We start from the raw sequence: 21,796 nt of genomic DNA, 5'->3' as shown, positions 1-21,796 counted from the left end.
GATGCGCTTCGAGCTCCGTGCTTTAAAAAAGCGCACCCGCCGCAGATCCCACGCAAACCTGCGTCGAAACCTGCAAAAGACGCACTACTTTTTCTTTTTCTTTTTTTTTTACTTCCACCAAAAAGCGGAATATATAAACATTTAGTTTTATGATATAAACATAATACATCTCTTTGTTGGAAGAATTCCCTTGACTCCATTGCGCATTTGTTTTTTTTTCTTCTTGCATCTGTAACTTTTAAGATTCCTCGCGGTATTACAGCAGGTAAAATCGAAATCCTTTAAAGAAGTCCTTCTGTTGGGGGGTTGAAGTGACCGAACTGCGGATTTCCTTTGAAATTATAATTAGAAAGCTGCGCGCAAACTCTGCCATCTACTGCTGCTCCTAAGGTGAGTTTACACTCTTTTTTATTTTTATATTTTACAAAAAAATCAATTCAGGCAAAAACACTCAATGAAATAATTACATTGCTATTAACATTGAGTATGCATAATATTATTACTAAACTAAACCTTTGGATTTTTGACTCAGTTCCGTTTTTTTCTACTTTTGCGCAAAAATTTGACTTAAAAAAATATAAAAGGGGTTGATCTTTGAAAAAAAAAAAGTAAATTGTAGAACTTCTCCTGCCTGTTTAGATTTGAATCTATTTGGTTGGTTTAACTCAATCATTTCTTTATTTTCGCATATATTTTTCCCCTAAATCTTTAACTGCTGAGCCAGATGGCGCAATCATAATGACAACTGATGCTCCTGCAGCTGCAGTCACGTGTTTCTCCACAATTATGGTGTTTAATGGAGGTTAAGAATATTTTAAGTTTTAAAGGCTGCGCACTTTCACACAAAAATGCACAATCTTAACAGATATTGATGCAAATTAAATAACTCCCACACTAAAGTTATCTTAATTTAGAATCTAATTGAAAACAAAAACCTATTTCTTTCATTCATAGCTGGAAATTAATCCACATTTATTTATTTATTTATTTCACTTGATGCAATGTATTATATTATTGTTTCTCTTTTTGGGAAACCAGTAAATGTTATGCTTGGATGTGCAAATCTGCTTTAATGTCCATTGAAAAACATTTTCACAACAGTATTTTAATGCCAAAAAGTGACAATTTCAGAGTTAAAACTTCACTTTTAATGTGTACTTTAATTTGGAAAAGAAAATAATGACATAACTAATCTCTTCTTTGGTTTTAGACTGTATCTGTGATCACAAATTCTCCTTTCATTTGGCACAATATTTAGTCCTTCATTAGACGTTTGTTTGCCAGACAACCTCTGCTCAGCTCTTTGTAGCGTCTGCAGGTTGAGTTACATGCATGAAGCTCGCAGACAGCCATCTACAGCTCTGAACTAAAGACTTGTGGCACCTTCTCAAGTTCAATAAATTCCCAGAGAGAGGGCTACTTTTCAGTATCTGAATAATTAATGGATCAAACTTCGGACTTACAAAGGAGGCAATTTATGATTATTTGATGAGTCGGGCTAAGTTTCAGTGGCCTCAAAGTGGCTCGGAGGTGAGGAGAGACAAACTTAAGGGAGGTGGCACAGGTGGGGTTTAAGCTTACAGGTGCTAGCTGTTGGGAAAATACTTCTGATAAAGAATAAAGTTCATTAGTTCATCAATAGATTCTCTGTAAAAGCTGCATTCCTCTATGTCTGCCTCTCAAAGCAGTAATACTACACCAGGGTTTAATGCACTGCAACAGCTCTCAAAATATAGCAAATATTTGCAAGGAACTTCACAAAATGTTTTTTTAATGTTTTCTCACGTGAGTCACGTCATTTCACTCTAATAACCTTTTTTCCCTCATGAAAAGTTATAATATCCTTGAAGGTGTGCCATTTTGGATTTAGTTTCTAATCAAGAAGGGCAAAAGGGGCAACTGCTCCAAAACAAACTGTCTGATTTGAGATGTAATACAGATTGCCAAGAAACCGTTCCAATACAATTCCAATTTTTAAAGAAATGCCACTAATTCAAGAATTTTCTCGTAAATAAAAGCCTGGTTGTAATTTTTGGCATCCCGGTAGCCTATGCTTCATAGCAGAGTTGCAGGAGTTCTGGGTTATAAAAGACTCTCTGGCACGTGTTTTGAATTTCTGGTTGCCTGAGATTGGGCGGTGATTGATTCAGAGACCGTGCTTGTCCTGTTATTAAATCAGTGTTTACTCAAGAACCAAACAGGTGCTGAAGAAGACTAGCTGTGCCATTCTTTGGCCGATTCTTTTAAATAGAAGATACGGCCAAAAGACATTAGCAGAGATGTGTCAGTTAGATTATGAGTGCTTAAGTATAAAGAAGTAAATAAAGTCAGGAAGTCGGGGCAGTTTATTATGAAGTAATATAAGCAAACCTGCCAAAGACTATGTCTGAAGAGGTTGTAAATGTTAGGAAAGAAATACATCGATCATTACGGTCTATAGAATTCAGAAAGAGATTTTCCTCATGTGTTCAGTGATGTCGTCAACCAGGAAGTGACTCAGCTTAGTTGAAGTGGATTTGGAAGGATTACACAGATTTTCAATGATGCAATAGTTTTAAAACTCTCCATTCCGATTTTACTTGGATTTAAAAGGGAATAAATGACAAAATAGCTTTAGGTATACAAAATTATAGGTTTCTCAAGCACAGAAAATATTGATTGATTGGAATAAAATTCAAGTTTAAAAGGTAAAACTATTTAAATTATTATTATATTTTTATTTATTTATTTTTTTAACAGATTCATGGCTTGGCATCCAATAAAAAATAAAAAAACCAAAGGCCACTGCAGGAATGTTTAGACGCACCCCATGGCATTGTCCTCAGTTCAATTCTCAGCCGCTACCGACTCAACAGCCAAATATGGTCCTATTTTTCCCTTTATTGGGCTGTGACGGAGGACCTCCCATTGCTCACATACAAACATATCCCGAGTGTCCTCTTCACACAGAAGCCGTAAATACAGGCGGCGTGTGACACTATCTGAAAGAAGGGAAAACATCGCAGCTCCAAATATGACAAGACGGCTCCAGTCTGAGCTTTGAGCTGCATTCTCTGAATGATAAACATGCACAACAGTCATTGGGGTCAAACTGTGTTTTTTTTTATCATCACTGTTTTAAACTCTTAAATGTTGGAATTAGTAAAGGTTTGAGTTTTTTCTTATATTTTTGGTATTTATGCACAATATCGATTACAATTACTGATTACAAGCCAATACATTAGAAGATTGACGTAAAATTATAATAAAATATATTAAGATAAATCCATGTTTAAAGATTGTAAACTTTATGAAAGGGCCTTTTTTCATGTACTAGAACCTACACATGTCCATTATTTGGAAGTTAAAGAGACCTCAGGCAATTACTACACCAGACCGATAATTAGCCAATAAATCTCACTGATTGTCTTTTTAACAAGACTGTTTAAGGAATTGGGCATATGTTTTCCCTTTTGGCCAACATTTTAAAGGACTACTGTATTGTAATCTGTGATGTTTTAATGTGCATTAAACTCACCGTTTGTCTTTTCTCTTTGATAGTAGTCACACATTGGCAGAAATCTGCGCCCATCTTTTCTGGACTTCCAAAGTATTTTTATTTTTTTTGTCACCTCCCTCTTCCACATCCGTGTGAGCTCAGGCGCTCGCTGGCACCAAATCTGCCTGAAAACAGCAGGGCCCCTGCTTGCCTTCTGGCTCTTCCCGAGCTTCATGGGTTGACCCACGTGAACTTTAACACGCCTCCTCGTCATCGCCCGTTCGCTGCCTTTTCTTGCATCACCAGCCTCAGGATGTCTTGTTGCGCCTCCGGTTCGTCGGGACATGCGATCGCAGCATCATTCTGCAGCGCTCACACTCGTGGATATATCAGCCAGTAGAGCGAAAGACGCCAAGGGACTGGGAGGAGGGACAAGCGGGCAAAAGGAGAGCAGGAGTGCCGCAGGAGAAAAGCGGGATCATCAGCACCGGCTGAGGAGGGATCCACCTGTGCCACAGGGGAAGGAGGACCCCCTCCACCTGATCCATCTGGTTGCAGGGGGGGACCTTGCACAGCCTGGAAGGCAGCAGGGACTATGCAGCTGAGACTGGTGGCGCTGGCGATGATCATTCTCAGCTCCATGGGTCACAGCGATGTTGTCAAACTCTCCAAGGCGAGAAGGCAAAAACGGGGTGAGTTCTCACTCTGGTTGGATCTTTTTTCTCGCTTTTCATCAACGCTGCTTTTCATTTCTGTGGTCTGAGTCACTGTGGTGAACATCTTATAAACATTTAACAAGCTCAGTAAAGATAACATTTTTTTTCTGTTCAGTTGTATTTGTTTTCACAGAACAGGTTATGCAAGGTTCAGCATTTCACTGGAATCATCTTTCTCCTTTTTTTTTAAGATTAGGGCTCCCCTCAGTTTGTGTAAAATCCATATAGTTGTTTGTAGAGTTTTTGTGAAGGATTAAGTGTCAAAGCCGTTGCTCCTTTTGTGTCTGGGTGCGTGGGTGCAGAACTGAGCGAAGACCTTATAGGTCTAAGCGCTCACTTGGATCCTGCTGCTGCTGTTATTGCTGTAAAAATTCTTCTGACCTCACATAACTGCAAAAGAAAAACGCCAAAAAAAAAAAAAAAAAAACTCAGTACATCTCTAGACTCAAAGGCTCAGTTCAACTATAAAATAATTCTTCCTTTCTGTCAATACCAAAAGCTCGCCTCAACTCTCATCGAGTAGAATTCATTTAATACCACGACTAGCCGCAGTAACAGATGTTGCGCTGTTAAAATCACGCATGCTGAAAGAAGAAGAAACCTTATGGTAGCACAACCCCATTCTATCGTAAAAAACATGGCTTCACTTCTTCTACACTTCTATTACAAGCCTTTCCTTTCAGATTGGAAACGTGTTTGTCATCCACAAATCTAAATAAATCTTCTATCATCCAGGTTTTCTGCACAACACCACCCAATAAATAATCTGTCACCACAAGCTCCTTTGAGTCAAACATTTTCCAGCAGCCGTGGGTGAACATTTGATGTATTTGTGAGCAGCTTCTTCTAATCACTCCTGGTTACCATTACTCACAATAAACCTTTTTTAAAATGAGACTTTCCAGCAGATCGATCACTGTATGAAGGTATTTATGTTTCGAGCTGATGGAGGAAACAACAGTAAACAAACTCTGATCTTTTGCCACATGAGGATTCTTAGAAAACTGATTTGTTTTTGCTGCATAGTTCCTAGAAGTTAGTCGGATTGAAGCTTTTTTCCTTTTGTCGTTTTTGGAGAAAACGAAGGATAGAAAGCAGAAGTTCAGTCTCCTTCAGGGTTCATTAATTTAATTGCTGCAACAATGAAACTAAATGCATGAGCCTTGCAAAACCTCCAAAAGAGTCCTGCTAGACTGTTCTCTGTAGTTCTAGAGGTTTCTGAGGATGAAAATCTGTTTAAGATCTTCAGCATCCAGTTTGAAGTAAACAGCGAGAGCATGTTCAAGCAAAGATGTTTATCCTACCCCCTTGAATTTCGCTGCTAGCTTTAAACTTTTGTTTGTTTGAATTTGAAAGTGGTTGCATGGTTTTGACTGAAAACTAAAGCAAAATTTATATAGATATTACAAGTCCTTTTAAAATATGAACAAATTACCCATTTTTATTTTCTTTAAAAATTCATAAATGTCTAGAAACTGCTTTTTTTTCCTCGTGCAATGTTCAGTGACCTCCCTCATCATGGTTGTTTCTCTTTCTCTGTGTTTACTTTGTGCTTTTGTAGTTAGTACCGAGGGGCCGCCATCTTGCCCCAAAGGCTGTGAGCGATGCTCTGAGTACAATGGCTGCGTTAAATGCAAACCCAAGCTCTTTATCTTCCTGGAGCGCAATGACATCCGTCAGGTCGGGGTGTGCCTCGCCTCCTGCCCTGTGGGATACTTTGGCATGAGGAACCCAGAAGGGAATAACCGATGCACACGTGAGTTTATATTTGTGTCACCACGTCCTCACGCTGTCACAGAAAGTGGAATTTTAAAAATATACAAAGGCTTCTTACAAGTCATCGCTGACGCCAATCAACTCTAAAATCTTTTTTTTTCATCCTTTTAGTCAAAAACAGTAAAACAAGCAAAAAAAACTACTAACTTGTAGGATTTGTAAAAAAAGTTTCAATTAAAATTCACTATAAATTAAACAACATTGTGGGATTTTGAAATCTCTGCCTCAGGTCCTCCTGGAAGGAGTAGACTCTTCTTACACTGAAAAAATATCCTTATAAATCAAGTTTAAAAAACATAACACTCCATGATTTTCCCTTCTTATCTCTCTCAGGGCAGATGTTGTAGAGTTGAAACAGCTAAATGCCAACTACTACTATCCCATTTGATCATTTTCCTAAAATATTTTTTCTCTCTCACCAAAACTGAATTTGGCCCAGAGGAGGTTAAAAGTATTTTTAAAAAATCTGATAATGGAAATAGTAGAATTTGTCTTAGAAAGATTTATTGAAATTAACTAGGATGTCCTGCCTTTAAAGTAAAAAATGCAGTCTTGAATTTAGACACTTGGATTCAGGAATTTGGGAAATATTTTTGTCTTAAAATAAACAAGTTCTGCTAAAAAAAAGTTTAACATTTTTAAAATATGTGCTAAATAAATGTTTATGCTTTTTCCCCAAAAAATGTCACATTTAAAACACTATACCATATATAGTAAGCATTTTAAAATAAGACTAAAGTGACACATTTAGAGAGATAAATTTGTCTTGTAAATAAGACAAAACAATGTTCCAGTTTCCACAAAATAAGCACACACTATTCACTTCTGTTTAAAAGCTTGGTTTTATTTTGAAAAATCTTGGTATTTCTCAAATAAGCTGTTTTCAAGTTCCAATAACTCAATAAGATTTTCTAAATTTATTTTTTTTAAATAAGTTTATATATCACAGAAAAGTTACGGTTAGTTGATTTTGAGCTATATCAAGTGTAATAAGATATACTAAACAAAAGATTTTGGCAAAATGTGTGAGTCTTTGCCAGTCCCAAACAGAAACTGTTTAGTGTTTTTATCAGAGCGCTGGCAGTTCCTTCTCTGTTTGGAGGCTGACTTCTGTGGCTTGAGCCCAAATGTCTGAAAGTTGAGCACATCAAAAATGGATCGTCTCCTGCATTGTGTTGTTGGCCAGAAAGGATCTGAGAATAAACACTCTGCTTCTGACAATGGAAACAGATTTAATTAGCTTGTTATAGTGGGTGAACGACATTTTTGAATATCTTGCTTACACAAGATACTTCTGGTAGGGCAATAATACATAAATATAGGCGACCGCACGATGGTTATGAAATCCTTTCGTTGTTGCAACCTATGCCACTGGCAGTTCTGCGGTTAACAAGGTCACCTCACTGCAAGGGGTCTCTGGTTTGAGTCCCAGCTGAGGGCTCTCTTTGAGGAGTTTGCATGTCCTTCTTTTTGCAATGTGTGGGCTACAGCTTCCTCCCACAGTCCCAAAAACCTTCATGGTAAGGTAATTGTTGATTCTAAAAGTTTCTGCTTAGTCAGTGTGAGTTAGTGTGGATGATTGGCTCCGAGATGGACAAAAAGACAGATGTGGACCGTTTATTTTGGGGGAAATTTGAAGCCTGCTTTTGAAATTTGAATTCATCCCCATCTGGGCAGAATCACCAAACTACAACACAAGCTCTGGATTTACCAGATTATGCCCAATCAGAGCTCCTACAACCTAAATGTGTGTTAAAAAAACAACTAAAAGAACTGATGATAGCTTATGACAGTAGTGCTCATCTATAGAGTCAAATCCCACCATGTTTACCATATTTCTTACAATATTAACACTGCTGCTTTTATTTATCACATGACTTTCAAATCTTCGACCAATCGCAAAACAGAAGGATGAAAGAGGAGTTTTTGTTTTCTTTTGCTGAGAACAAGCCCTCATCTTTCAGTCCTCAACATGACACAAACCAGGAAGTACCAAATGTCATGGCTCCAAGAAGCATTTAGGATTCAGATCTCCATTGAGTACACTACTAAAAACGAAAATGTTATTCATCAGATTTTAAAAACTGATTTTAAGTTGTTTTCTGTACTGTACTCCTCCTTATGAGACCGGACTGGACCGCTCAGTGGAAACAAGGCTTTAGAGTCCCATTCTAATCATCTTATGTATTTTAAATTATTGCAACATCTCCCGGGTAGTCTTTTAATTATGATTATGCAATTTTTTGCCTAAATTAAAAAGAAAAAGCTATAATTTTCTAGCATAAAATTTCTGCAGAGCAGCAGTAGTTCATAAAAATTCTCCTCCAAGTTGTGGGCACAACTGTTTGGCGAAGGAAATCCATGAAGGTTTGCAAAGTGTAGTTTGCAGCATTCTGAGAGAGCCAGCAGTTTGGTCTGTTTTCTGCTTTCTCTGATGTGTGGGCAGCAATAAAAACTGAACCAAAATCCCCAAAAACAAAACAGTCTAATGTGCTTTTACAGAAGATGTCATAGTTTTTTATTTGGTTCTTAAAAGCAAAGTTCACTTCAGGCCACGAATCCACAATATTTGTTGTGCTTCCACTTTTCTAAACTGTCTCGTGTTCTGCCCCCAGATGCTTTTGAAACAACTACACATTTAAATATTTTTTTAAGATAAAGGATTGCCCTTTTATTGTGTATAATGAAAGCTGCTGCTGCAAGCTTGTAATAGTTGTGTCCTGGAGGCTTTTTGATTTAATGTCAACGTTTTTAGACCAAGTAATGTTTGTGTAGGGGAATTTTACTAATACAAATTTTTAAAAATCTGGAAGTTTTGTGACATCTTTTTGTAAACCAGAGATTCAGTCTATAGATTCAATCTTCTTATGATGAAAAAATGAAGTGGTCCTAAAGAGGGCAACAAAAGAATCTCTTGACACAAAAAAACATCACAATGACAATAAAAAAAGTAAAGCGAGCACTAAAAAACAGCATTAAATCATAAAAAAACAAAACAAAATTCCAGAAACTAAAGCAAAAGTAATTTCCAGAAAACAAAAAGAAATGTTAGGAAAACTAAACAAGAAATTGGTAAAGATAGATACTATGGGACATTACTGATCGGATGATGACATCCAGTATTCGTGTCAAATAACCGAGTTGGGATTTTGGAAAAATGTCATCATCCAACCAGCGATGCCTCATAGTATCTACCTTTTTCAGAAAAACAAAAACATTTCAGAAAACAAAAGTAATTTCCAGAAATCAAAATGAAACAATAAAAACAAAACAAAGTAAGAAAACTGAAAAGGTAGGTACTATATGACATTGCAGTTGGATGATGTTTGTCCATAATTTTAATTGAAAGTTACATAAATAAAAATGACATGAACTGATACTGGATATCATCATCCAATAATTGACGTCACAAAGTATCTACCTTTTTAGGTTTTCATAAAAAAAAAATAAAAATGCAAAGCAAAACTATTTTACAGAAATCAGAATGAAACGTTAAAAAATTAAACATAATGAGAAACCAGAGAAGGCAGGCACTACGGGACATCACTGATTGGACGATGGCGTTAGTCCATAATATCAACTGAAAGTTACATGTAGAAAGTGACATGAAGCGATACTGGATATCATCATCTCTCGTAATTGTAATCTTTCCACTTTCATTTGTTTAGTTTTTCTTACATTTCATTTTGTTTTCTGGAAATCACCTTTACGTTTCTTTAGTTTTGTTTTTTACATTACCCGGGTTAGGCTCTGGCCGCCCCGTGACCCCAAAAGGGATAAACTGTCTTTAGAAGATGGATGGATTGATGGATTTTTTTAACATTTAGATTTCTGGAATTTAGTTTTGCTTCCTAAAATATAATTTTTTTTTATTTTATTTTTGCTTTGCTCTTTCATTGTTTTTATGATCTTTAAGCCATTTTTGTGTTGAGTGATCTTCTGAGCCACTGTAGAAAAAGGAAGAGAACATGAACAAAAGAAATAAAAAAATTGTAGTTTCACAATCTATATTCTTTTTAAAGTCAAAGTTGATGCCCTGGACATTTTGCAACATTTGTGCACATGAATCTCTAAGACAATCATCTTATTCTTTTGTTTTAGCCATAGTTGAGGGTTTCTTAATCCCAAACTCCTTCTCTTGGAGCCAAAATTGTCAAGCTAATTCTTTTCCACGCTCTGAGAGACCAACCTGGGTTATTATTTAGTCATCCGTCTCGATTTCTGTCATCTCACAATGTTGGGTTTGCAATATTTTTATGGCAATATAGAAATATAAAACCATCAGTGCTGAAATTAAACTGTCAAAAGATTAACAATAGTAATTATAGGCAGTAGACAAGAACATCAGGACCCCACAGAGATCTTTTGTTAAATCACTTCTGACATTTGCATCAAACTGGAAGTCATAGACTCCTAAATTAGGCAACCATGAATACAACAAGTCTGAATAACTTCAGTACAGATCAAATTCATTTAACTTTTTTAGGCAAATGTATTACATTACGTAAATAAAATTGGATTTAAATGATGATACTCCTTGAAATGATTAGAGTTTTTAAAATTAGAGTGTTTGTAATTATGTAAACTTTAAAAAGTCTTATTTTAAGCTTAAAATTGACTGAAACCAAGCTCTGGCTGTAATTAGTCACACACAAAAGAAAAAAAAATGAAGAAAAAAAAGGGGTTCTGATGTATGTGTTGGTAAAAGTTGACCACAAAATAACTCCATCACTGACAAGTTTCTAAAGCTTGAGTGAAAAATATGTTTGATCCACAGCAGCGACGCTTTTAAAAATTCCACTGAGTGAAGGCACATGTGACGTTCAACTGAACAGATCGATGTTTGATCCCTCCCCTTTTGTCTTTCCTGTGTTTTTCAGAATGTAAAATAGACAATTGTGAAGCGTGTTTCAATCGCAATTTTTGCACAAAATGTAAGGAGGGCTTGTATTCACACAGTGGGCGATGCTACGTCAGCTGCCCTCCAGGTCAGCGCACCGCCAACGAGACCATGGAGTGTGTCGGTGAGTGAAGGCTTTTCCTGAAGCCAACCTGCTGTTTTATATAAACGTATCGTTTCATCGACATGTTTGGGCATTAGTCTTGAAGAAAAAGGAAGTGTACTGTTAAATTCAAAAAAGAAAAAAAATCGTGTTCATTTATTTCTTAGGTCTGTCATCGTTAAAAGCAACAGCATTAACACTGAAACTTTCCAGACCTCTAATGGCCTTAAAAAACTTTTCCTTGTTCTCAGACTGTTCTTTTTATTTTTTCCTCTGCCTGGCTTTGTCACATGCACAGTTGGCAGAGTTCCTTTACATCTAGACTTGTCCCTCCTCTGCTATAAATCTCTCAAAGAAAGCAGTTTTTTGTGAACTACTAAAACTCGGTATTCCGAGTTAAACCCACTGAGGTGTGCAAAGCTGAAAGAAAAGCCATAAAGCAAACGCGAGATGCCAAATCGGAGGATCTTTCACTCAGCGCCTAAGATGTTTGTATATATTTTTTTGTCCCAGGTCAGCATGCCCTAGAGTGTGAACTGGGAGAGTGGAGCCAGTGGAGTTCATGTACGAAGAAGAACAAAACTTGTGGGTTTAAGAAAGGCTCCCAGTTCCGGGTTCGTGCTCCCCTTCAGCAAACGGACTCTTCCTCTGCTTTTGAAGAGACCTGCACTCCACAATCAGAGAGGAGGAAGTGCGTTGTTCCCAAGACACCATGTGTGAAAGGTAAAAAAAACAAAACAAACACCCAAAAACTATTTCACATCTTAACCGTTTAGCACTGGAGCTCCAGTGTTCATGCTCTTTGATTTACTGTAATGTTTTTAACTGGCGATAAATGGATCTGCTGAAATTACATTGAACGGTTGAAAAGTTACAGTATGTTAAAGATAAGGTGTTAAAAGGTTAAAGTGGTTCATGTTTTTGAATCATGTGACCAAAGCAAACCGCATATGTTTGGTAAAATGCCTCCACTGTTTATGTGACAACTGATGTGACCCACAGCATGTTGATGGGGTTTGGCAAAAGCTACAGAATCTCCTGACAGAGTAAACAAGAAACTTGACCTGACCAGCAGCCAGGTAGATGAAGGGCAGACATTAAAGGGTAACCAAACCCTAAATCAATTTTTTTTGGCTGTTGACCCTTTATAAATGCGGCTTTAAAGTACTGTCTGTTGGTCATTGCCAAATTTTAGACGAATTAAAATGAACTAATTTAATTCTTGAAAATGTAGTCAAAAACTGTCTGTGTGCTGCCCCCTACAGGTTGAATCAAAGTATTAGAGTTGAATTTCATGATTGGTCAAACTATTCAAGTCCCACGTCATGATCTGCGGCTCCAGTAATGATAACAGTTCCAAGCTCCACCCCTCTGACTGGATTTTCAAATTTCAGCTGTGGGTGGAGTCAGCCTCCAACTTCCCAGTTTGGTGACCCTTTAAACCTTGATTGTGGGGTTGGACAGTGCTCAAAAGGAGCTTTTGAAGACCACCGAAGCGCTGGGCCAGAGCTGACCCTGGGCATAGGCCACCTAGGCGGCTGCCTAGGGCACATCTTCTGTAGGGGGTGCCAAATTTGCAATGATCTGGCCATATATTAATGCTTTTTTTACACTTTGACACACCACTCATTTCTTGTGGAAAATTTTAAAAAGGTAATAATTAAAAACAAATTAAATAACTCAAAAATTAATAATTTCGCGCCCCTCCTTACCCGACGCTGCCGCTGTCAAAGCTGAAGTGGAGGGGCACGTGGGGTTGTCGCTGTTGGTGTTTCTTTAAAACTTCAAGAATGAAAAAGTTGCAAAACAAGCTCTCAGGGACAGCTTTAAGATAAAAAAATTTACAAATAAGAGGACGAAAAAGAGACTCAAAGCAGAGGTTTGTCTGCTTTGCTTGGAAATTCCCCCCACCATTTCAAAAAATACTCTTGTTTTTGGTTAACAAAAAAAATAATTTAACAAGTGATCTAGTTTTTTTTCCCCATTTTTAAAACCTTAATATCATAAATCTTTAAACCTTTAAGACTGGAGATCCCTCCACAAAAACCTACTATGCAATGTAATGTGTGTTGAGCGGTTGTGTAATGTTAGCACTTGAAGCCTGGTTCACACCGTGCGCAGAAGCGGCGTGGAACACCATAGGGCGATCCATTCGTCGCCCTATGGTGTAGTTCACACCAGATGCGAAACGCCGTGGTCCTCGGTCTGCGGTTGCGTAGTGCAGCGATCGTTTTGCGAGTTGTCTATTTTTCGTGCGAGCAATCCACGTCAATCCTGGCAGGAAGTTGCGCCAAGACACACGAGAAGATATGGTCAATTTTTTAAATTTAGCCAAATATTCACAATAATAAAACCGTGATTGACGAATGCGATCATATTTTTGTATCCAAACAGACTGTAGAGCTGAAAATAAAGTATTCCCCTCTTATTTGAGGGGGTTTAGGGACCGGAGACCTCCGCGAAAACGTAAAATCGGTATGTTTGCTTGTTGTTATTTTCCCCCTCTGCTCTGCAGCGGGTTAACAGCCATTCACACCAGTCAGTGGCCATTATCCACTTTCACAACCGTTTATTAGTTGGTGTCAGTTGCAGCTCAGGCCATTAAATCAGGCAAAGCTGAAGCTGAATGAAAAATTGGGAGGATTGCAGTTGGTAATGACGATGCAAGTTAATAAAAACATTGTGATTACTGCCACAAGAAAGACGAGCTGGTTAGCACTGTCAGTTTATATTGGTGCGCGACACTGATTTGGTCAAAATTTACAAGAGTTTTTTATTCAAGTGGCCCAAAAGGTTCATTTCTATTGCATAACAAAGTCATTTTCACCAGAGCAAGAAACAAAAAGTTATTTACAAGAGCCTGGAGAACTTAACCCGAGAACTATTTAAAGTCTTTATTTGATGGTGGCACGCTTAGGGGAATCCAGCTGCAGCAGCAACATTGCTTAACAGTATCTGCACAGTGTTGACAACAGTGCAGATTTTGCAATGGTGGATAACAGATGGCAGGTCCTAATATTTTGTGTGTAAGTCAGCGGAGTGGAGGCCCTCGCGTTGTGTTAACTCGGAAAGTTTCTTCAATCTGCGATTAAATCTTTAGCTAATTTCCTTTCCTGAGGCGTCCACTTTGAAAGGTACAGTTTAAGGAGCGGATTCTAAACTTTTCTTTTTAGACTGCATGCGAAGGTATCTTGTAAACGAGAAACAAACTAAAAAAAAACAAGATTTATGAGTTTTTTACCGGATAAACGATGAGTCAAAGAAGGTTTGTGGGTTACATAAAAGTTAAACGATCACGCTGAGAAAAAAGTACTCCTTTCTTCTATTTTTTTGCTGTAAAAACAGTTAAATTTTATGATAAAAAATATGATAATGATATTTCAGGGGGTTAATTTGATGGCAGCGAGTTCTCATGGGTAAAAAGGAGCACAGCTGTGGATTCATCTGTGGGAGCTGGCTGGCAGTCGTGCTATATAAAAACACAGGGGGCAGTCCCTGTATAACATTAGTGATTTAGTGGTCTGCAGATCGCACGCTTTGTGTTGATTTGGCTGATGTTTTTTCCTCCCGCCTCGCGCCGCAGAAAGGTCTCACGCAAAAACTGAATTTTCTGGATGTGTTATTGCACATGTCAAGAAGCAAATGTTTAGTTAGATGTGGAGGAGGTGCGATCCGGCCTGTCATAAACGCAGCGAGGTTTTCTTGGCTTCATTAGCCATTTAGCTCGAGAGGAAGTCGGACACCCTGGACGGTAATTGAGGAGTCTTCACTCCGGTTTCGCTCCAGATCGTTGTGGCAAAAAGATTCAAACAACACTGTGAAATGTGGCGGCGAATGGTTTCAATTAAATTTCAGAGCTGTGTTTATCAATAAACGGGCTGGAAAGAATCTTCCTGTAGGATTTCTGCCAATTCTACAAGGGTGTTCAGAGATTATTTTGGCTTACGGACTTTCCGGAAAGATCTGTTGCTCTTGTTTGCGCACTGCTGTGCGAGACCGATCCGAAAGCATCCGTTTATGGGTCAGGGATTGGGAAACATTTTCGTCTTAGCTCCATCCATATTTAGTAACATTAAACAAATTGCATCAACTGAGTTGTTTTTGCCTTCTGATGCTGCAGAATCCACCCACTTGGAAACCATTCTTTGAGTTTGTTTACCTCATTAAGGCTGAATTGATTTGAGGGTGATTTATTGGAGAGAAAATTGCCCCTTCATCGTCCTCGGTGCACACCGTCTGCAGCTGAACGCTGGCAGCTGATAGAAGTGCTCCCTTTCATCAACTTTTGAAAGTGAGTAAATTAACCACGTAGTGATGGAGGGTGGTATTTAGAGAGCAATTACGCTCTTCAGATGTGTGACAGGTGTGAATGTGAATGTGAGAGCTCAAACAGAGAGGAGGGTAGGGGAGGCCTGAGAGAGAGTCAAGTGGGGCAGAGGAGTGAGCAGCTGTTGAAACAGAATGAGTCCACAGCCAGAACGGCTGCTGTGCGCTCCGGTTCAGTGGTGCTTTGACTGAAATGCAAGAGTGACTCACTTACAAGTTTTGAAAATTCCATTTCCTTTGCTTTTGTTAAATAGAAAATAGAACTTTAAATTACTGAAAGTGATCCTAGCATTTATGTTCCATCGTCACTGGAACAGTGAGACATCTGAGAATATTTTTGTTTTAAGATTCCAACAAATAGAAGTACTCTTCATTTACTTAACAGGTAATCTCTGACATATAAGGTTCTGAATTAAAAAAGAAAAGCTGAAATTAGTCATCGAGTCCAGTTCACACAGGACTTTCGCTACTCAATACTAGCACATGTACTCACAGTTGGAATAGGCTTGGTGCAAAATGTTTAAGCCGTGCAAACCTCGCAAATCTTTTTTTTAATCACAGCTCTATTCCAATATATGAAAGACTTGGTGTCATAATTCTGGCCGGACAAAAACCTGTTTATCCCTCTATTTTCTTAAGATTCTATTTCCCTTTTGGGGGTCACAGGGTTGCTGGAGCCTGTCCCATCTCCTGTTGAGTAATAGTGGGGTACACTCTGGGCAGGTTATCAGTCTGTCACAGGGCACACAATCACTTACATGCACACAGAGGGACCAGTTAACCTATGAAGACTGTTTTTAGACTGTAAGAGGAAGTTGAAATGCCTGGTGAGAATCCATACATGCATGTAGAGAACATGCAAACTCCACACAGAAAGGTCCCTGCAAGGATTTAAACCACAATCATTAATTTATCCTTCATGATCAACAATGGTTGGAACTTGTGTTTTTTGAAAAGGATGCTACCAAATCAGAGTCCCTGACTGATCTGAGTTCAACTGGTTTAACTTTCGAGGCGTGTCCAATGGCTGTTTTGTACGTAGAACCCATTGACAGTTTATATGAACTGGACATAGCAAGCGTTCAGGTCCTCCATAGGAAATGCCTTACCTCCAGCCCTAGCAAAATCAGGGCAGAGCTTTCTCCGCCGCTTCCTGATACGTTTAGCGCCGTTGACAGCGATTAAATCGAGTTGGTCTGAATCACGTTTTTAGAGGAAGTTCTGTCGCCAATCATGAGTGTACTTGTTCCCGTTTGTTCTAAGTCCTCACCCCTCCCACTGAAAGCGGCTCAAGGAAATGTGTCAAACGTTAGAGGTGGGGCCAGCATGCTTTTACTGAGGCTTCTGATTGGTCAGATATAACTTGAATAACTTGCAATAAGAAGGAAGCATCAGAGTAAGAATGATTATTCTGACATATAAAATGAGAAATAAATGTCTATTTCTCAATAGAAGTGAATGGGATATGGGCCTTCTTGAAACCAGCGATACTTCCTATTTGGAACATGAGAAGGAAGGAGCTTAGCCATCCATTCATTTTTGGTCTATTGGTGGAATCCGAAAACGGACTCCAAACCCTGAGTAGTGACGCATGAATGCGAGAGTTTTGAATTCTAAACTCCACCCCCACTAACTCCTCCCCTTTTTTGAGAGCTTGGAGCTTGCCTTGCATACTTTCTATTTAACAAATTTGATTTCCAAATGGCATTTTTTGTCTACTTCTGATTCCCAACAATTTCAATAAGGAAATAAAAAGAAATGCAATTTTAAGTTTATAACTATTCTTTATACATGACCTCAACCTAAATTCATTCAAATCCACCAACTTAAAATAAAAAGCTATTTGTGAATAGAAAAGGAAGCCTGTTTAAGCATCTCACTGGTGTATTGTGGGTGTAATGGTGAACAACTTAACTGGGTTATCAAAGGGAAGTTTTTCTTCCTGAAGCCAGCCTCTAGTGGTCATTTAAGGCACTGCAACATTTGACGCTTCTAGGTTGGATTGACATCAACAGAATGTGAAGGTGTAGTTTTCACTGTTGTAACAGCATATTATGAGGGATTGCTCACTGAAGAAAAGAATACAAAATATACAAAGGGTGAAAAATAAACTAAATTTTAGGATATTTAATTGGAGGGGTGGGTCTTCAAAGGTCACCAATAACCATGGAGCCTACTGCAATGCGTTCCATCAACTGTTGATCTTTTTTTTTTCATCCGTTTGCTTTCAAAACTTCTTGATGTAAAATGATTTAACTTTTTTTTTTTACTTTAGTCAAGGAAAGCATCACTGTAATCAAACATTATCTTTGAACACAAATCAGTGGCAGGCTCCCTCTCAAATTTCTTTTTATTTGATTAAAGAAAAAAACAAATAAACCATTTTCTGGCTTTTATTTTGAAGACTGAAAACGTTTGAGAGATCTCCTTTTCAAATGCTGGAAAAACTAGAGCAATGAGAAATGAGCTTTCAAGCATTCATTTATTTAGTTCCATCAGGTTTGATCATGATTTGTTGAGTTCTTGTTGCACTGCAACTGCTGCTGCACGTCTCGTCAGCATCCCTAAATACTGAATTATGGCTACACTTAGGAATGATTCTGGATTGAAAGCACATGCTTTGCTTTCTTTGCTTCTCGTGCAAAACTCACTCCTTATCTTCTTCTGTCAAGCCTCAGTATAGTCAGAGATGTTTATGGTTTCTTCACAGAACATCTGACGATGACACAGGACCTGTTGTGTAACGTGCTTTTTTGTGCATTTTCATTGCAGACAGAAAGAATAAAGGAGACAATACAAACAGGAGGGACAACGGGCATGGACGAGGGCGAGAGAGAAAAGATGGTAGCAGAGGAGGAGGAGGAGGAGGGAAGCGAAGAAGAGGCCCGAGCAGGACAACCACTGTGCCCAGCATCACAACCAGCTCTGTCACCTAAAGTCAAAGGCCCGCAGAGCGAGGCAGGGAGACTAACTGAAACGACCCGTCTCCCGGCTGCAGGCCAGTTATTGATGAAGGGATGGATTACTGCTGCTATGCTGCATTGTAGAGGATGCAAACTGGAGAATGACTTCAGAACAGGTGAACTCAAAGGAAAGTGCCGCTGGAAAAGCCACAATGATTACTGCGCATGTCATGGACCCATCAGATGCAGCATTTTATCTAAAAGGTTGCTTTTGAAGAATTTACATGCAGCCTCATTTTAATCACTTTTTGCATTTTTGTCAGTATTCATGTTTTGTTGGATGTGAAACTCCAGAAACACAATGAACTTTGTTTGTTAAATCTTTATTTCTCTTTGTGAGGTGAAGAAAAATGAAGGCACTGGAAATGACTTGGGTTGACAGTTGAAGGTATTTTGTTTGAGAGGAGGAGTTGATGCAAAACAAGTCTGAAGCTACGTACACACCGGGTGAGGGCGGTGCGTTCAAGGAGACGGTGAACGTTGGTTACTGTAGGCGCTTTGAAGCATATAGTGTTCACACAGATCTGTTGCTTCCTGATATTCGCGTATGCACCCACAAGGACAAAACTTTATCGAAATTCTAGAAATGTTGAAAATTGCAATGACACAATCGGCGATGGATGAGAACAAGTATTGTTCTAAGTTGATTCACTAAAAGGGAGCATTGAGATGACATCACAGCAGTGCTGCACACCTAGTCCATTTGCAGTTGCAGATAAAAGTGAGAAGCCTGTTCAGCGGTATTCAGAAATGAAAGTAATTGGACCTGTCTTGTTTCAAGTTTCTGTCGTCCTCATCTGTTAAAGGTGACGTCTTTGTCTTATTCAGGCTGCAAGCTGCAAAAGTGCAGCTACAAATGAAGCGATGTTGAGGAAATCTTGGTTGATGATTTTTTTGGAGGAGCTGTGGATCCAACGATAATCGTATATAACTTATGAGCTCTGTGGCGCCCGCTGTGCAACGCTCAGGGCAGCTACTGACAACCAAGAAGCGCATTAAGTTTATAATAAGTGTTTCCAGTGCAGTTTTGCAAAATATGCCCATTTTAAATACGCCCAAAAAACCACCTACCCTAAGCGCAATTTTTTTTTTTTTGGCAAGTTTTTTCAAAATTGCTGTATTTCTATTAAGCAAATTTTTAACCGCAAACTACTTAATGGAATTGGAGCTAATGCTAAAGGAATCTTGGTACGAAATGTCACAGTGGTGCAAATCTTGTGCCAAGATTTTTCTTTCACAGCTATATTTTATATATATATATATATGCATAGTTAGGGACCTGCGTCATCCGTGAATACGCGGGCAAAGAATGTTCGTTATCAATCTATACATCAAAAACACTTCTGATCATGCTTTGTAAAACAAAGAACACTGTAGTTTCACTCAACACAGAGGTTTTTTTTTTTGGGTTTTGTTTTTTAATTTAGAACAAAAGACTGTTCAGCAGCATAGGCTACTTTATGATGCAGATGAGGAGTGTCACGTGCTTCTTCCTTCATCAAATAATAAACACCCATTCCAAATGATAATTATCCTCTGCGATTATCTTCTTCAGCATATCATTTTTTTTTCGTCCGCTTCTGAGTCAGCTGATGCCATTTCTCCATGCATCGGTCCAGGAGTGGAGAGATATCTCAGCATGCTCTTTGGACGCAAAAGTTTCATACGAGTTGTCAGATTTTTTTTTTTTTTTTGACGTATCAAAAGAGTGAAAAAAAAATTGTGAATATGTGAAACTGCAAATAAGTGGGGAAACACTGTATATGAAAGGCTTGGTGTCATGCTGCTCTGACTGGGCACAAACTGCAGTTATTCATTTTAAACGGTTGATACTTCTATGTTTTGAAAAGGATGCTGTCATGCGTCATTACCATAGCAGAGTCCCTGATAGGTCACAGTTCAAGAGCCCAAAAATGGGCTTAAAAACTTGTGCAGCGATGTTTGAACACAAGCCCAGAACATGCATATACATAGACTTTTTATTGGGAGTGGTCACTTGAACGCACATTTCCGAGCCCGGTGTGAACGCAGCATTAGAGAAGATGAGGAGGATCGTTCTCTGATTTCTTCACAGCTTTTGCCATTTGATCTCGTCTGTATTTGTCTTAAAACAAATGTTTATATGAAAAAAAGAAAAAAATCTGCACAAAGACAAGCATCTGCATGATAAAATGTGTGAGGGAGAAGTGTGTGCGCTATAGGTTTGAGTGTTTGTGCACTTCAAAGTTGACAGAACTGTGTTTGTGAATGTGTGTTGACTTTTGCACGCACAGTATGTGTTACAGGTCTCATAGACTAAAGGCTCGCTGTCTGGAAAACAAGTGGAGAAAAAAAAGACATATAGATGCACGATGATGTGTTAAATACAATACGCTGCAAATCAACAGCTTTCAATAACCACTTTGTTTGCTACAGGGTCTGAAGATTTTTGCACAACTATTATGCTCCATACTGCTCTCATTTCAGAACAGCTTTATAAAATTTTTTTTTTTTTTTTTCCAAAGCTGGCTTTGTGGTTTTGCAGATGCAAGAAGGGATTTCCTCTGGGAGATTTTCCATTTGTTTGTTGTAAACAAGGTTCTGGAGAAGCTACATGCTAATTAATCATACTTTCATAATATGGATTTTGAATTTGAATATGTGTTTATCAGTATTATCGTCATGTATAGCTTATTCTGTGAAAGCCTAAATAAAGTTATCATGAAGATGGAGATGTTTCCAGTCACTCTTTTCCATATTTTTTTTTTACTTTGTTTACTAATGAGTAAAAAGTTTGCTTTAAAATAGTTTTTTTTTAAGTTAAGATCAAGAAATACAAAACCTGCTATCAATAAAACTGCATCAAAAATATAATTTCAGTGTTTTTGACCAATTTTTGCAGGTGGTGCATCATATCATGTTGCCATAACAACGTATCAGAGCTCTGTAACCAAATAGAAGCCAAAACCACGACAAAAACTCATATCAGGAAAGTTTTACTTTCCTTTTTTCAAAATTTCTTACACTATACGACTTACCTCAGGCTACAGGGTGGCATCTTGGGAGGTGGGAGAGCCTAGAAGGGCTGATGGGACGGTCTGGATGACCGGCCAAATGCTGGCGCCTGGGCAGGGGTCGTAAAAGCAGAGACAGAAATAAAAACTAATGGTGTGTCCTAGCCAGATGGAAGGGGGTGTACCATGCATTGGCTCAACAACAAAACAGCCGTTTCTCATTACCAAAGGGGAGGGCAGGGGGAATGGTAGACCGTGCACCGTAAATTACACATTCATCGCTCTTCCTGACCATAAATTCTTGCCCTGGCTCCACTGGACGGAGCTCTCCCTCACCTCCCACTCTCTCCTGCCCCGTTTTTCAAGAGAAATGGAGGCTGAATTGCCGGAGCGAACAGAAAGGGTGTCCTTGATCTGCCACAATCCTTAATGCAGAGTGATTTCATTACTTTAGTTTTTCTTTCAAGTGTGTCGTATCAGATGGGAACAGTGTTTGAGTGCATTAGAGGAGAGTGCGCAGCTGCTGAAACAAGTACAAACA

At 38.6% G+C, this 21,796-nt stretch overlaps 1 protein-coding gene and 1 long non-coding RNA gene across 2 annotated transcripts; one reads left to right on the top strand and one right to left on the bottom strand.

Moving 5' to 3' along the window:
- Positions 1 to 2,714: 2,714 nt before the first annotated feature.
- On the bottom strand, positions 2,715 to 21,796 carry LOC118599837. The gene is made up of 2 exons (XR_004949343.1): positions 21,280 to 21,796; positions 2,715 to 4,584 (listed from the first exon to the last, which is right to left on the bottom strand). It is a non-coding gene; the product is annotated as an uncharacterized LOC118599837 (long non-coding RNA).
- rspo1 (R-spondin 1) lies at positions 3,980 to 20,973 on the top strand. The gene is made up of 5 exons (XM_024268367.2): positions 3,980 to 4,170; positions 5,756 to 5,950; positions 10,851 to 10,994; positions 11,487 to 11,696; positions 18,072 to 20,973. Exons 1-5 carry the CDS (start codon positions 4,074 to 4,076, stop codon positions 18,233 to 18,235), a joined length of 810 nt encoding a protein of 269 aa, XP_024124135.1. The 5' UTR covers positions 3,980 to 4,073; the 3' UTR covers positions 18,236 to 20,973.

This window comes from Oryzias melastigma, linkage group LG16 (assembly GCF_002922805.2).
Source record: "Oryzias melastigma strain HK-1 linkage group LG16, ASM292280v2, whole genome shotgun sequence".
NCBI lineage: Eukaryota > Metazoa > Chordata > Actinopteri > Beloniformes > Adrianichthyidae > Oryzias > Oryzias melastigma.
Note: the sequence above shows the minus strand (reverse complement) of the source record. Positions and strands in the feature narration are given on the sequence as shown.